The sequence below is a fragment of the Rissa tridactyla genome, chromosome 1 (genome assembly GCF_028500815.1).
Source record: "Rissa tridactyla isolate bRisTri1 chromosome 1, bRisTri1.patW.cur.20221130, whole genome shotgun sequence".
In the NCBI taxonomy this organism is placed as follows: domain Eukaryota; kingdom Metazoa; phylum Chordata; class Aves; order Charadriiformes; family Laridae; genus Rissa; species Rissa tridactyla.
In genome coordinates, this window is record NC_071466.1 from 18,063,837 (window position 1) to 18,080,713 (window position 16,877).

Here is a 16,877-nt window from a genome sequence, read left to right on the forward strand (position 1 = left end):
ACAGTGTCTTTTGCCACAGAGGCAGAAAGAAATACAGAATGATAATACAGAAGACAAGGGGAAAGAGAAATAACAGAACTGTTGCCATGGCTCGTAGATACAGACATGAGACGCCTGGTTTGCATAGCTCTCAACATCCTACTGCTTCAGGAAGGCATCGGGAACTTCATTATCAAAAGAAAATGAAATGGAACTGTGGAGACAACAAAGGGGCACTGCCTTAGGTCTGAGAGAGCGCGATGATATTCGTGAGGGAGAGTGTCCTGAAGCAGGTATGGAATCAGACCTCAACAACTAGAAAGTGTCAAGTAGTGGAACAAGCTGTATCTGCAAGGAAACCAGCCTCGCTAACTCAAACATATGATGGGATGCTGTCTTTGGATCTTTCTGTAATGGGCTCTGAAAGACCCTATGGAAGAGTACACGAGAAAACACATAGTCTTCTCCTAAAAACAGACCAGTGACCCAAGCGATGTGCTGGGGGCGGGGCAGGGAGGTGTATGGGGGAAGAGAGAAAAGCTCATTCTCTTTTCATACACATGCATTGCAACAGGTTGTTGCAAAAGTGTTCATCCAATGAATAATTCATGACAGTTAATTACCAGGACCATTATGTTCTATTAGCACCTCATAATATAATCAAGAACAGGGTTTGCTGTTGCTCCCAGTTGAGATCAAGTTCCATTTTCTGTATGTGCCTACAGTAGCAAAGAAATTATTCAGTAAGGTTGCTAGAAGTTAAGACTGAGCCATTTGCTGGAATTAAGTCTCTCAGTGATTTAGAAAACAGATATAAAAACGCAAAAGAAAAAACTAAAAGAGGCAGCATGACAAAAAAAAGTAAGTTTTCTGCCCTATTACATACCATTTTATTTGTCATACTTAACGAAGCTAAACCTGTACAAGTTTGTACATATCGCACTGAAAGAACTGTTCACTAGCTTAAAAAATGAACAAAACATCAGAAACATTAAACTTATGGTCCCTTTTGTAATTTTTGTGCAGTCAGTATCAGCACATCAGCTCAAAGCTTTTGAGATATGAAAAAAATCTTACCAATGGACATACAGACCACAGTGCCCCCTTTTGGTCCACCTGCGATTGGTACCACGCGTGTATCCACAGTAATCTCAAATGCAAGATTCAAATTCTACTATATAGAAATGTGAAATTACAGCCATTAGTAAAGAATTAAGACATTTAAACAGTAAAGATAAATTGGATCAAAACTACATATACAGTTAAAGACATAGGTAAACATACATGACTGTTTAATTCAAGATCACATTTTTACATAGGAGAAACATTACATTCCAATCTACCAGTATGGCTTTTTCCATGAACAGGTGGGCATTTTCAAATTTAAAAACCAAAACTGTCAGAAAACTAGAAAAAAAATTAGTTATGCTAGGAAGAATTAATATTAGGAAATGAAAGCAAGATTAAAGTGAAGTTTGTAACATCAAGCTAGACACCATTATGATTTAGTTTTGGAAGACATTTCACCTTCAATTTTATTATTTGTCATAACTGTGGCAGCATATTTCACCTGTGAACTTTCATCTTAGAATACTGAAAAATAAGTTGTCACTTTTTTCTTTTTAATTCAATAGACTGAAATGCACCTGAGCAAAGCAAAATTAAAGTTCAAAGACTAAAGAAAGCATTTAGCTGAACTCAGTTTTGGCTTGTGGACACGCATAAAATTAAAAAAATAAAATAAATAAACAGCTTTTGGCACTTATCCACAGTAAGCTGTAAGGTGATTTAATAAAAGACAGCTAATAAAAGTGATCAGCTCACAATGAAACTGTACAAGCCATTAGTTCACATTTAAACAGTAAATCCGATTGCAGTTTTGAGCACAAAAACATAACTTAAAACCTATTTTATTCAAATTTGAAAAACTATATTGATTTTAAGTAGTTTAAATACATTCATTCCCAGTCAAAGTTTTACAGTAACTGATGATTTTCAATCACACACACACAATCAAGTTATAAATCCCTGAAACATGGATTTATTATAGGAATACTGATAAAACCTTAACAGAGATACAAATGATACATCACATAGTGTCTTACACCTTAACGGTAAGTACTTGACCACCTTGGATTGGCAGATGCATCACTCCTACTGTTAGACTCTAATACCATCCTCTAGGACCAATTGGTTTAAATTGAATTCACAACAATTCGCAGTTACCTAAAAAAGATGACTTTTTTTTTTTTCAATCACACTATCAAATATTCATCTTCTAACTGGTATTTCAAAACTTCTGGAAAGAGAATTTCCCAGTTATAATGGGGCCTAAATATAATAAGCAAGGAGAGTCATTATACAGAATTTGTGAAAGTCATTTCAAAATCAGTGCCCCTGCAGAGATTTACTATACAGCAGTACTTCCCTTGACGTAAGTTAATTGGTGCATGTTTATCTGTGCATTTTAGGACCTTACTCTACCAGCAGATCTTGAGGCTCTTGAAGTTAATCTCATTCTGGCACTAACTTCCCATGGGGTAGGGCAATTTCCAAATGAAAGGCACTCTGTTATGAGTGAAATCAGAATTAGCAATGCAAATGGACAACTTGTAGCATATTGAAGAGAACTGCTCTAACCTATGTGAGGTATAAAATTAAGTACTTCCTTAAAAAAAGGTAGGAAAAATATTTAGAATAGCTGTAGTGCGTGTGTTTGCATACACACAGACACTAGCCACTGTACAAGCAGAGATCTTACAAGTATCTCAGCTGTGGTTTGTTTTTTTTTTTTCCTCTCCCCTCGATGCTTTTTTTTGCTTGGGCAGATCCAAACTTCTGGGGTTCAGCTGCATTTTGAAGACCACACCACTATCAGGTGACTTGCAGCACAGCCCATGGACCATCACTGCATTGCTTCGTGCAGCCCACCGCAAGCAGGTCTGGCGAGTAAGTTGCAAGAGTGGTCCTCTCTAGTAGAGCAAGAGCACAGGCACACACTACTAGTTTGTCCCACTCTTTTTATTTCTTCTCACACCTTTTCTTTCTTTTTTTTCCCCCCCCTACTTATAAAAGAAAAAAATTCATCTTGGGAATAAAGCTTTCCTTAAGGATAGGAAAACTCATGCTTGTTAGTATGAGTAAGGGATGTGCAAAACAGAAGTCATTTCCCTGAGGCAAAGATCTTCAAGTCATGCCTAGCTTACATTGTCTATTCCTATTTCAAGCTGTTGAAATATTTGGCACAATGAGGCCTTGATCACTGACTGAGTCTCATGGCATTATCACAGTCTACATTATATATTTATACAGTAAAGTAGAAGTTACAAATGCTTCAATCTCTCATTCTGTTTTGGTTTCTCACATTTACTCATTAAAATCTCTTTCCTTCTCAAGGGTGGCATTAGGCCTCCTGGGCAGGAAGGTAGAGTGACAAACTTCTACTGTATTTAAAGGTTGACATCAATACTGAGCACCCAAAAGTGCCATCGCAGTAGTTACTGAACGCAATACATGGAGTTAACAGGGTAAAAATCAGTAGCCTGTTATATTCGGGTCAAAGGTAGGTGATTTAATAGTCTCTTCTTGACTTACATTATGAAAAGCATCCAGGAAGATTAAAAAAAAAAAGGTCATGTTGTGAATGCTTCCAGTCTAAAATACATAAGCAGCAAAGCTTGAAACCAAGTCTTTCCAGCTTTCCCTTTTAAAATACAGATTGCACTTTGTATACAAAGCAATGCAAAGTCTAAGTTGTAGTAAAAATTTGAAGCTGCCTTACGGTACCAAAGAGTTATCTGTATTCACCATCTGAAGTACAGGCAACTAGTTCTCAGCCATTCTGCATATAGAGTCATATGCTCTGCACCTTTCTGCTTTAAAAGGGCCTGCCATTAAATGCCATGCCACTGGGTGGGTACTGCACAAAAAAGAAAAAAACAAGAATTTAAGGCCTTTATCTCCACAAGGAGCTGAAAACTGTGGCACAACCCATGACCAGCACACTCCCACCCAGGGCTCCAAAAACCAGTCATTCTTTCTAATATTTGTCACACAAGACAATCATACCATCAGCAAGCAACAGTGCCAGTTAAGCATTTTTAAGGTCTTCAAAAATTCATAGCAAAGGGCACTTCTGAGAAAGATAATCCTAAAGATTTGGTTTTAAAAATAGACACCACACTCACATTCAAGGGACGTTCTTCACTTTTAGGCCTTTGTCACAAATCTGAATCTTTATTGTTCTGAAATAAATGCTATAAACATAAGACTCAAAACAAAAACTCCAACTTTCAGTCTCAGAAGAGGTGTGGTTCAATGCCCATATCACGTGTAACAAGAAAATTTCCTTAAAAAAGGAACAAAAAATTACTGTAAAGTCTTTCTTAAGAATGAAAATGCAATCCTTTGTTTTTCTCATTAGTTTGTGTACAGGTGGGCACCAAAAAAAACTTTTGCATTTTCTTTTGAATTCTTGCTATGATGCTTGACGAACTTTTTGCCATTCAACAAATTCGTCCAGAAGTACGGGCCCTGCAAATGGATGAAAGTTGGAGTTATACTTGCCAATGTCTTTCAAATACCTTCTCTTAAAGCATAAAGGTTAAAACTATTGGTCTACTTAACAACCATGTCAATCCTATGGTCAAATACTTATTAAGACTCAAAAATGACTACAATAATTTCAATCCAAAGGTGGCAAAAAGTGCACAAATAACACTACACAGAACTATGGAAAAAAGTGTTCCTTACATCTGACAGGTGCACTGAACTGAACAGAAAGCATAAAAATAAGGTTATATTATAAATTGGCACAACTAATTCCTTCTTCTTACAGCTTTCAAAACTACACATAATTGGAACATGGACGAAAATGGGATGCCTAATGCAATTCAGTCTTAGGATGACCAACTATCAGCCAGGTGTAAAGTTCAGCCCCAAGGACTAACAGCTAGGCCACTTTATAGTTAAACTACAGTTTATTATATATTAGTACAAAATGAGACTTTGCTGTTTATAATTCTATTTGCAAGTCTATAGTTTAATGTACCAAGCAGCTTCACCAGATCCTCAACTGAATGTAAGTTGGCTCAAGTACACCATCATACACCCCTGACACACTACTACAAATTAATACTTGCAGTTTGAAGATGGATGGTTATCAGGACAGTTTTTCTATGCATTGCTGGACAATAAATATTTTATACCTTACAGTATTGTTTCTGTTACAGAAGTATGTTTTATGCAAATTGAAAACACTGAAATAATAGCTGAATAAGCAAAATGGTATGAATACTTACAAGCACCGTCTTCATCATAGTTGCTAAGATCTGCGTGGACAGTTCTGCTGAACTCTAGCACGTTGTACCACTGATCCTTGTTCATAACTCTATACTTCGATTGCTAGAGAAAATAATTTCAGAACATTAAAATGTCAAGTGACATCTGGTAACGCTGCATCTCGTTCCTCATCTCGCTCATTTTATCTTTAGTCAGTTCCTAACAAACAATTTAATGGGTAACAATGGCTACTACTTCCTTGGTTTTTCATTTTTTTAAACACCGCACATGTACGTATTTCATAGTTCTGAAACTACATAAAATGGTTTCTTGAAAGATCAGAGCAAAATCAAAATAACAGGGAATCAGGAAGTCATCACTCTTAGGCTTCAAAATCTGGTAAACTTTCATCTTGCCCTGAAGTGGGGTGTACCTCGCTCAGAATGAACGATTACAAGAATCATCTTTTCTCTGGGGTACAATACAGTATGATCGTAAGGACCTCTACTTTGCAACACTGGAACTAATTTGAAACCAGGGAATGGTCTCAAGCCTAGCATGCTCCACAACTTACACACATCCACATTATTGACTAAGTCACTTGCAGCTGATCTGACCAAAATCTTCCAGACAGGCAGAGCTCAAGGTACCTACATACTGTATCTACACAAAGCAAACTTGAAATTCAGCACAGATACAGCTGAAGAGACTACTGGGGCTCTATTATTTAATTTTACCTGTATAGACTATTTAAGACAGAATTTTAGTTGCCTTTGATAAGGAAAGGGTGGGTGGGGTACAGGGAGGAAGAAAAGGATCTGTGATGTACACAAGAACGTCACTGTTTCATAAGCACATCGACAAGGGAACAGCAGCAATACGGATACATTCTTGAGCAAAACCACACAAACCCTGAAATCTGTTCACAGAACAGCCCAACTACTATGCCATCATTCAGAAAGTCAAGGAAACTTGTACCTCCAGGTATTGATAAAATACTGAAAATAGTGGCCAAGTTCTTCCAAGCAGAAGAGCTAACATGGATTTTGCAGTATCAATATCAAGACTTCGCTGGTCTTTATCCTAAGGTTGAATAAAGAAAGCACAAAAACCACTCAAGTACAAGCTCGTTGAATAATTATAATAAGAACTTCTCTAACATTCCAATAGTCTTACCCTTGCAAAATCAAAGGCATATCTGTAGATATTCTTAAAGGATGAAATGTCATTCAATTGTGACCGCAAGAAGTCAAATTTACTCTGTAATTTTTCTGTACAGTCACACCTTAAAATAAAGAAAAACAAATGATGTTAGAAGTTCACAACAAAACGTTTGGACAATGAAAAAAAATGCCAGCAAACAAAAAATTAAAATCACCAAAATGCAATCATCAGGTGTACGGGAGTAATGCTATGAAAGTGACTTAAAGAACACTGAACATGCTCAACATTTGCAGCTTATCGAAATGATGAATGCCTGGCTTCTGTAGGCAAATTTTTTTTTTAAATGTATCAGCAAAATAATACAAAGGCTCTGTTTCACTTCTGAAATAGTAGTCTTTTTATGCCATACTCTGCAATTTATATTCATACCCAGCATTATCTTATCTTTTAATCACTATGAAAGTTTAAACAAAACAGTACTGGGTGTGCATTAAGGTGGTAAAATCCAGTTGTAAATAAGGGCTTTATGCTGTACCTCTCTGGAAGAAAAACAAACCCTAAACATGCACTTCAAGACTAAATATTTACAAGTGGCAGGATTTAGCACAGGCACTCTGCAAAACATACTAGTCCACTCGTGTTTTATGATTGATAAATGCAAGCTCTGATAAGCCTCTCACCTGGATTAGTCAGTAGCTATTCAACTGAAAACTCAAAGGCTGTACGAGTGTGTACAGGTCTGCCAGTTGACAGGATAACCCTTTGGCAAAAATAACCCTTTGTCAGAAAAGAAGATCTCCACATATTTAACTTAGCAAGGACTTTTGTTTCCAAATAGAAAATGAGTTAGATTCACCAATGATGTCAGAGAAGAATGTAATTTACACACCTAATCCTCCAGGAAATACTCACTCAAAAGAGCAGTTGCTATATCACATTTTATTCTTATAAATAATAGCTGCCATTATGAAAAAAAAATAAAATAAATTCTGCCCTGCCCTGTATCCTGCGTGACAGAAGCAGTACTTTCAGAAATGCAGATGTGCATAAATACTTCCTCTGGTAATGTGCCCCCCTTCCAGCAGCCTGTTCCAATGCTTAATAACCCTTTCAGTGTAAAAATTTTTCCTAATATCCAATATAAACCTCCCCTGGTGCAACTTGAGGCCGTTTCCTCTTGTCCCATCACCTGTTACTTGGGAGAAGAGACCGACCCCCACTTCTCTACAGCCTCCTCTCACGTAGTTGTAGAGAGCGAGAAGGTCTCCCCTCAGCCTCCTTTTCTCCAGACTTGTCACAGCAGCCCATAGCAAGGGCCCCTGGGGAGCACCGCAGCAGGTGACTGAGATGCTGTACTTTGGTGCTGTACTTTGCCCACAGATAACAGATACTTCTTGTTCCTCAGGTCTGCCAGCCTGTGTGTGCACGTCCATCTGTCTGTCTGCTCCTCTCAGGCACTTCCATGATGGAGCCTTTTGTTATTTCTTGTCTCCAGCAGCATCTACCTAAAGCAGCACTGAGTCCCGGCCAAGTTCAGTGCTAAATAAATAAAACTATTAGCTAATTAGGCTGCATGTTCAAGTGACAAGAACTAATACAGTTTGCAATACACCATGCATTAAGTTGAAAAGAGATCTAGTTAAAAAAGCTTTGGTAAATTTAACTAAAGATAAAATTACTGTATTTGTCTTCAGACACCTAATTGGTCTATGTATTCTATCGTTTAACTTTTAAAACAGTATTATGCTATGCTAGTTACAAAGGCATCTCATTTTATATTCATGTATCTTCTTTCCATGTTCAAACCTTCACACTGCAATAACATCGTCCACTACACTTGAGGACAAATCTACCTATTTAACACCTAACTAAATGCTCACGTTGTTAGTGTACTAATGATATATATAAACTACTTAAAGTAGGTTTACCACATGTTCTGTCAAATATAATTTGAGTGAGGTTATTTACCATACCATGGATAAACACAAATTTCAGTATATTTAAATTTCTTACAAAAGATTTTGTTAAAATTGTTCAAATAATCACAAATGTAGGTACAAAGTAAAAACTCCTGATAGTAAAACTACTGTACAATTGGCTGTATGTATTTTAATGCAGAAGCAATTCTCTTAAAGTTGATATGAAGACATGCAGTTATTAAGCCTTGAGACTCCTGTGCTATTGTCAACCTATTTAAAACCGAACAGTCAAAGGGACGACATTGGAACAGACAAACACCACCCTTTGAAGCCCCACGCAGCGAGATACCTCTGTTAAAGCCATTTCAGGCATTTCCACACCTGGCCACTGATTTTCTTCACACTAGTGAGGTACGGAGCTGCCAAACTCATCTTTTATAGAGATATACTGGCTTGTGTGGCTGTACCATAAAAAAGATGACTAAGCTCACCCATACTTAGAGTAATCTTCCTAAGAGTATTTTTTTTAAGTTGTAACCAACTTCTAACTAGCACAAGTGAATTAACACCAAACTCCTGTACAGAGACTAGAAAAAGATGTAGTTTCTTGAACTGCCTTTGCTGAAAGCCAGCATTAAATAAGGTTACCTCAAGACCAACAAAACTAGATGTTAGCTTACTACATTCTTTTCACATCCCTACATCATATTTATAACAAAACCGACATTAGCACCACAAAGCAGTCCTATTTTGATGTCTATTCAGGTAGAGAGTTCATCTGAGGCATAGCTAATATGGACAGAGTAATGATTTAGTAACTCCTACTCAGATATTCCAATGTTTCATGTTTCATAATTTTTCACGCATGCTTGTCTTTTACAAAAAAGAAAAATTAGTAAGATGTATACAAACATTAAACCAAAATCATTTAATGGTAGTATATAAAGCAGTTTGAAGGTCTTTTAATCTACAAGAGTTCACTTGCCAATATCCAGCCCTCCAGATGGACAAAAGGAAATGATATCCAACTAACCCATCCACTCTCTTCTAGCATTGACACAGGATCTTCTGAAATTTACGTTCCATGTTATAACTGGAACATAAAGAGGTCCAAGGAAGTGATGCCTTAAGAGAGCAAAGGGACACCATGCCCTGACAATGCTATAGTTTCACTGTGTAATTTGATTTACAGGTCTGGAGACCAGAAATTGTTTAGATTCCAGTACACACTGAATGCTACACTGGCATAAAAAAAAAATAAAATACTTACACTATGCTTTGTCTTAGCCTCACAAACATTAACAGAAAGGCAGGCAATAACAAGCAAAAAGCTTGTTGGAAAAACAGTTGATATTAGGCTATCATTAAAACCAACCCAAATAAGTTGGTTTTGCTAATAATTCTGCAAATAGCAAGAAATTACAAATCTGACTTTCCTTCCCCTCTCTCTCTCTCTCTCACGTAGTTTCTCATGTACCTAAAAATGTGAGACCACGACCTTATCTTTCCCTCAGTTGGAATCTAACTTGGCTCTCTCCCCTTTACCTGGCCACTTGTTTTCAAAAGCTCAACTTTAACATAAAATTTGGCTCAAATTCTAAGGTTAAAGAAGACAGCAAGAGGGAAGTACTCAGACAATACAGATGCTTATGGCTTGCTTCCTTACACATGAAATTATTTGCGTTAACCTAGTTCAAACAAATACTTCTGTGGAGTTTAATAAAATCATGAATTGTAATCCTTTTTCCTTTATCTTCATTTTGTAACTAGATTGTTTTTTCTTTGTAGGTCTGTAAAGCCTGCAATTGACAAATACATGAGTACGCCTCTCCTTTAACTCACATATGTAAAGTTAAATGCTCAACTCTAAGTTATTCACCCTCCATGGCTTTAAAGCCACTTCCTGAGGGCTATTCATTTCATTCTAAGGAGACATTTAAAATAGCTGAAATAAATTGCCCAGGTACTTGTTTCTCTCTGCTGACTATGAAAAGAGCTTCAGGTAATTAATTTAGATTCAGGCACCCAGCTTTCATATATGTATGTATGTATATATATATATGTATGTACACACACACATATATATACAGGGCAGAATTCACCCTACCAACATGATATACTAGTGAAAAATCAATGTCTTGCATATAAGCCACACATTTAGGTGTCTTCCTATGGAGCTGAATTCCATCCAACCTTGCTCATGCAATTACCTTATATGACATTTCACATATTTCAAAATAAAGATTCTGTAATATAACTCTGACTTAGAATACACTCTGGGCTTTCAATGTGTGTGCAAAAATAATAATAAAAAATGCTGTGCAAAAATGTAGTAATACTCCATTGCTTCAAGAGCGTAAAATCCTTCTTCAAAACTTCTGCTGAACCTTCCAAGAGAAACTAAGTTCCCCTATTTCAAATGGAATCCCATAATACAATCCTCCCTTCCCAGTACGCACCAACAGCCCAAGTCCACAGATTTATATTATGTTTTTAAGCCAATGAATCTTGAATTCCTTTACATGAGTGTCAGTGCTTCATCCAGCTACAGCCTGCTATTAGTGCACACCCAGGGGAAGCAAAACACACAGGTTAACTGGTTTAGGCTTAGCCAAGTGCTTCAATCACAAGTCTGTTTATATAAAAAATGCACAACAGTACCATATTTCTGTCTTAAACACATTTAGCCTACAGCATGACCAGCTCTGTCCTCAAAAGAACCAGAAGGTTCCTAATCACAGCAGATTATTAGAAACAAAGTCTATAATATTGGCTCTGAAGAAGTGCCTGATTCGCTAACTCTTGGGAGCTTACATTTGGGCATAAAAATTAAGTACTTCAGAGAAGCGACCAAATTATACCCATTCACTGCATCTAAAAACTTATGCACGCAGAATTTAATCTCTGTTGTCCTGAATTTCAGGCAGTTTTATCATTCCAGCTCTTAATAAATTTAAGGGCTTCTGATGGTCACAAAAAAAACCCCATACCAAGGTGTCTATCGGAAGCCTGATCCCAAATCAAATAAAATTTGCACAAGAGAGTCAGGCCAGAGTCACTTACGCCATTGTCTTGAATAAACAGAGGGTGTCTGCCCAGTACAGTTTCCCAAACCAATTCACAACTGATAAGGCAATTGTACGAACTCCAAGGGTCAAATCAGTCCCTCTTGCCCGCTGTGCTGCAGCTGCAACAATAGCTCCCTGACACTTTTAATATTGAATGCAGTGTCATAACAAGTCACCTTTAAAACATTCATGTGCCATAAGTAGTTTCATGAAGAACAAAAAAAGTGACAACTGAACTAAACCTTACAAAAGCTGGTTAGTTTCATGAAAGAAACCTCTTCAGACAGAGCGTTAACTCACCAAAGATTCTTACAAAGAGAAGTTTATTTGCAAGTTGAAAAAGCGTTATTTAACCTAAGCGTTAAGCATGGCTTCTGATCTGCAACTAATAAATAACACTAGTAACCAAAATTATTATCCATGCAGTCCTCATTTATACAGCTTAGAAACCAGTAAAACCTTTCTATAATACCAGTACTGAGATATGCTTACGGGTATCTCCAGATCTACTTATTTGTGTCTGCTAACATATTTTTTGTAAGAAAAAGAAGCCATGAAAACCTGACTTATTAGGGTTAGGCAAAACTTTATCATTTGAGTGAACTCATCAGATTCACAACTGGATGAACAGCAGCTACTTCCAGTCGTTGACCAAGACCAGACCTAAAAGCAAGAGTTTCTGCATCTTATTGACAATGAAAAGAAACTCAGGGCAAGAATAATTATGCTAATAGTTAAGCTACTGGAACAAACATAAAATTAGAACATTCTATTATATATGTAAAAACTCTTACTGTAATGAGGTCATTCCTTTTAACCATTCTTCCTTGGTAAAAAATCCCATGCTTTCAGCCTCTAGTTTCCAGGCTAAAACTAACATAATAATCTAGGGGGGGAAAAAAAACAACAAAAAACAACAAGGGGAGAAGCAGTCAGTATGTAAGAAAAGGCTGATTTCTAGATATCCAAGAAGAAAACTCTAAGCATTCAAACTTTCTAGCATTGTTGTAGATGCTTGCACTTTATATTTGTTACCGTTTAATAATTCAGCTACGTGCAATCCTTCCCTTAATTTCAATTCCTGAAAATTAAATATTACTATAATAAAACAAACAAAAGACCTCAGACACCAGCCACACATAATTGATGTATTCAGCTGAAATACCTTAGAACAGCTCCTAAAAGCAGGAAGATAACTTCAGTAAGCAAAGAGTTGTTTAAGAGTTTTACACAAAACTTAATCTTATCCAATACCCCCTTTTAAAGTGTTATTAGTATTGTGCAAGAAACCTACATTTTCAGGCTCAACACCGATGTCTTCACAGAACTTTTCCATTCCTTCAGGCCCCACAACTTCATCGGGACCTTCAAAACCAAAAAAAAGCCAGACTGAAATATAAGTAACATTCACTGCTCACAAGGGTTACACAACAATAATTAGACTATATTGCATACAAGCTACCTTTAAAATCACTGAAATACACTATTAAGTAGTTTTTATGTTAGACCCATTCTATCAAGTGCAATGTGGAGACACATATATTACATATGTCATGGTAAGTTACAAAGCATAGAGTAAAGAAGGAAACATCAAAAAGAACAAATACTGAAAAGGCGACAGTAAAAGCTATACTAACACAAGTGAAGGTTATAATGAAGCGAATATGGACGTACTTTTTTATGTCTATGTCAGCACAAAAAAGCAACATACAAATAACATTTGACGCATTCATTTGTTTTAAACAAAACCATATACTTTTAAATATGAATCCATTGTACATTACCTGCATATTCATAAAACCAAGCCAGGCACTTTTTGCTTGAAAAATGTTCCTCTCCACTTATTACTTTACCAGAGGCTTGTGATCTGCAATAGCTTATAGAAACACAAGGATGATACGTATTATTTTAATACAAGAAACAGGAAATTATTTAAAATTAAATTCCAAATTGTTTATTATCAGTTCAAACTATTTAAACTGTTTCACAAAGTCAATATACATCAACAATGAAGCTGAATTTGTTAAATGGCAACTATCTGTCATTCTATTTCAACACTTGTTGGAACATAAAATTACCTCGAAATACAACCCTCTCATAGCCCAATTTATTGGAACATAAAATTACCTTGACATACAACCCTCTCACAGCCCAATTTATTGCAACTATTACTTTTTCTGAAGTGTAAAATTGCTGTTAATTAGATATTAAACCAAAAAATCCACACACAGATGGTCAAAGTATCACTACTCAGTAATTCAAACGCCCTATTATCTACTTATATTTATACATACAGGCATATATAAAGTTAGGTCTCTAATAAGCAGCATGATCTTCAAGAGTGCTGAATGTGCACAGATCCCATTTAGGTCAACAGGAGCTGCAGAGTTTGACATATTTAAGTCAGGCTATTTATAGTTAAGCATCCAAATTTGGGAAGAAAACTCGGTCAATTTATGTTAAACATGTAACTAAATATCTGCAAATTCTATAGATGTTTGGTACACATGCCACAGATTGCATATTACTATTCTAGTAAGACTAAAACTGCTCAGCACACACAGCTTCCCCCCCCATTGTCTTCATTATGTGACACACAACCCAGTTTGCCTAGGAAGTGGATTTTCATAACTTATCATTCTTTAAAAGAATACATAGAATAACTTATTTCTTCTAGTAAAAACACTGACCACATGAAGGCATCTCTAGTCAGTGAGGAATTACAGCACCTTTTCAATGCACAATCCTTTTAAATACAAGTTACAGACTTTTAGAACAAGCTGAGATTATTTTTAAGAATGAGGTGAAAGTTAATTGCATGAGAGGATTTAAAATTATGCAGCTCCTACATTGCAATTTTCAAATGAAAACATCAAGCAGGGAAAGAACAGTTCAATTCTGAGAGGTCGTGAACAACTTTATCTCCCATATATTGCTATAAGCTTCACTGAAAAAGAAAGCAACGCTTTCCATATGAAGCCTTATGTGCTGAAAGCTAGAATTAAAAAGGTACTACAGACAATCATCCATTAAACTGCTATTAAAAACTAGAAAGAGCCATACAGTATGCTACTGCTTGTTGGTTTTATCCAGTTTAACATACATCCATCTGTAACCACTGGTTTTATTAAAGAATATTACCAATACCTTGCTGTATAAGAATGCTACGTCAAAAATGCTCAGGTATCCAACATTTTAGATTTAACATGTGATCAGCCATTATGAACTCTCATTTACATCATGGTTTTCGCCCAATGACTACTAGCTTCCTGCAGAGTCTTTTTTTTTTTTTTTAAAGGATCTTTCATAAGATTTTTTTAAAGTAAAAGAAATTAAGGTCATAAAATTTTGGTCAGCAGTGTTCAAGAAAGATGAACTGAAACTAGAACAGATGCAGAAAAGAGCTATGATGAGCAAGGAAACTGAAAACTGGTATTACAAACCAGAAGAATTTAGCTCAATTTAACAAAACAAAGAATGAGAAAACACAAACGCTCACTCCATATACACTATGAGGCAGAACCATGAAGGAGGAGCATTACAGAAAGTATTATGCAGGCACTAGAACAGTTATTAACTGGCTATGAGTAAATTTAGACTGAAACTAAAAGATCATCAGTGACCACAGAAAATGAGCTCTGGAACAGTCATCCAAAATGAAGAGTCATAGCAAAATAAAGGCCTGGGTACTTCTAAGCTCAAGGTTGGTCAACCTATGAGAAAGGCCATATGCCATAGTTTCTTGCAACAGCCACTCCCATAGCATTGATTTCATAAGTCCTTTGTATTCTTATGTCCTCGGGATGTTTGTCGTAACTACTGGTTTACTGACATACCTAAAAAGTTCTAATAGATGAAGAAGGCATTACAGTTACTTTAGGGAAGCCACACTGGAAGCTCCTGCTACACCATACTAATGGTTTATCATTCTAACGGTTATTTTTGGGTATCAAGGCATAAGTGGTCTTTTTATAGTTGTTAATGAAAAGATGCTCAGTCTCCTGTATTATTAGGAAAACCTTTCCTGTTTTTTTTTTTTTAGTGTGCTGAACTCTCCTTCCATTTTACTGCAAAAAAAAAAATGTAAAGAGACCGTTTAACGTAGACACTGTGCGTACTGGCAACCTCAAAATGAGGGGAGCTGCCTACCCCAGGCGAAAGGTGAGAATGACTATGGGGACAAACGCTGGAGCTGGCCCTGCCGGTATAGTGAAAGGCAAAACCAAGCAGGGGACGGGCCGTTCCGCAGCGTTTCTCCCCGAAGGACGAACGAGCCAAACGCCGCGCCCCGCACCCCCCCCAGCCCCCGGGACGAGCCCGGGCACAGGCCCACCGGCACGACCGGGGCACCGCGCGCAGCCGCCCGGGCCCCGCACCGCCTCACCGAGCCCACCGCCGCCGCTGCCCGCCCCAGGCCCCGCGGCCGCCGCACAAAGGGCCGCCACAGCCCAGGGGCAGGCAGTGGGGAGCGGGTCCGCCGGGGCCCCCCCCGCCCGCGGAGGAGCAGCCCGGCCCCGCGGCCGCTCGCCCGGGGCGTAGAGCGGGCAGCCGCCACCGCCGCGGGCCCGTCCCGTCCCGCCCCGCCGCCAGACGGTACCTGCCGATTTTACATTTCTTGAGGCCGGTGTCGTCCGCCGCTGCAGCCGCCGGCCCCGAGGACTTCCTCTTCTTCTTCACCGGCATCGTCCTGCCTCGGGGCGGGGGCCGCACCGCTGCCGGGGCCCGCAGCCGAGGCCCCCCCGGCCTCACCGCCCCCCGGCCGCCGCCGCCCCCCGAGACAGGCGGTGAGGAGACGAGAGGAGCCCCGTCCCGTCCGGCCCTGCTCCTCCCCACCCCCGCCGAGCCCCGCCGACGCCCCACTCGCCGCGGGGACAGACCCCGCCGCCGCACCGGTGCCAGAAACGGGTGTCGCGCCCGAGGCGGGAGTGGGGAACCGGGCGGTAGCGGCGGCAGAAGGAACGGCGAGCGACCCGGACACAAACGCGGCGGAGCAGGAAGTGACAGCGCTGCCGGGGCGGTCCCACCGCCAGGGCCCAGCCTGACAGCGGGCGGAGCTACGCTCGGATCCTTCCCGCCGCCGCGGTTGTGCTGGGCCGGCCCTTGGGGGGACACAGTGAAGCCGGGGGACTGTCGGGTGTCGCGGGCAGAGGGTCTGCGCGGCCGTTACCGTGAAATAAAGCGGGGAGGAGGGCGCGCTCCCTCACCGGCACCCGCCGAAGGCCGCGAGGCCCGCACGGCTCTTGGCGCGGGGCGCAAACGCAACCGCAATTTGTCACGACTCGGCTTTATTCTGCAGTATTGGCCGTTGTTTTCGCCGCTGCCAGCTCACGGCAGCTGTCCCCGGGAGCACGCTCCGCCTCGGGAAGCCGGTGGCTGCGGGGCGGGTGTCCCTGACGGGCGGCGGGTGTTCCTGAGGGGGCGCGGGTGTCCCTCAGAGCGGGGGCATTTCTCCGCGGCCGCCTCCTGT

At 39.4% G+C, this 16,877-nt stretch overlaps 1 protein-coding gene across 1 annotated transcript; it reads right to left on the minus strand.

Annotated features, from left to right (window-relative positions):
- Positions 1 to 841: 841 nt before the first annotated feature.
- On the minus strand, positions 842 to 16,234 carry DCUN1D5 (defective in cullin neddylation 1 domain containing 5). The gene is made up of 8 exons (XM_054193161.1): positions 16,008 to 16,234; positions 13,195 to 13,286; positions 12,705 to 12,775; positions 12,205 to 12,296; positions 6,436 to 6,544; positions 6,238 to 6,342; positions 5,280 to 5,382; positions 842 to 4,512 (listed from the first exon to the last, which is right to left on the minus strand). The coding sequence occupies exons 1-8, from the start codon at positions 16,091 to 16,093 to the stop codon at positions 4,457 to 4,459; spliced, it is 714 nt and encodes a 237-aa protein (XP_054049136.1). The 5' UTR covers positions 16,094 to 16,234; the 3' UTR covers positions 842 to 4,456.
- Between the last annotated feature and the right edge of the window lie 643 nt (positions 16,235 to 16,877).

Excerpts from the sequence above, each read along its gene's own strand:
- DCUN1D5 (XM_054193161.1), bottom strand. The coding sequence starts at position 16,093 with ATGCCGGTGAAGAAGAAGAGGAAGTCCTCGGGGCCGGCGGCTGCAGCG. Across the intron at positions 12,297-12,704 it reads TCGGTGTTGAGCCTGAAAAT|ATTATTATGTTAGTTTTAGC; the intron begins GTAGGTTTCTTG and ends TTCCCCCCCTAG. Across the intron at positions 6,343-6,435 it reads ATGCCTTTGATTTTGCAAGG|GATAAAGACCAGCGAAGTCT; the intron begins GTAAGACTATTG and ends ATTCAACCTTAG.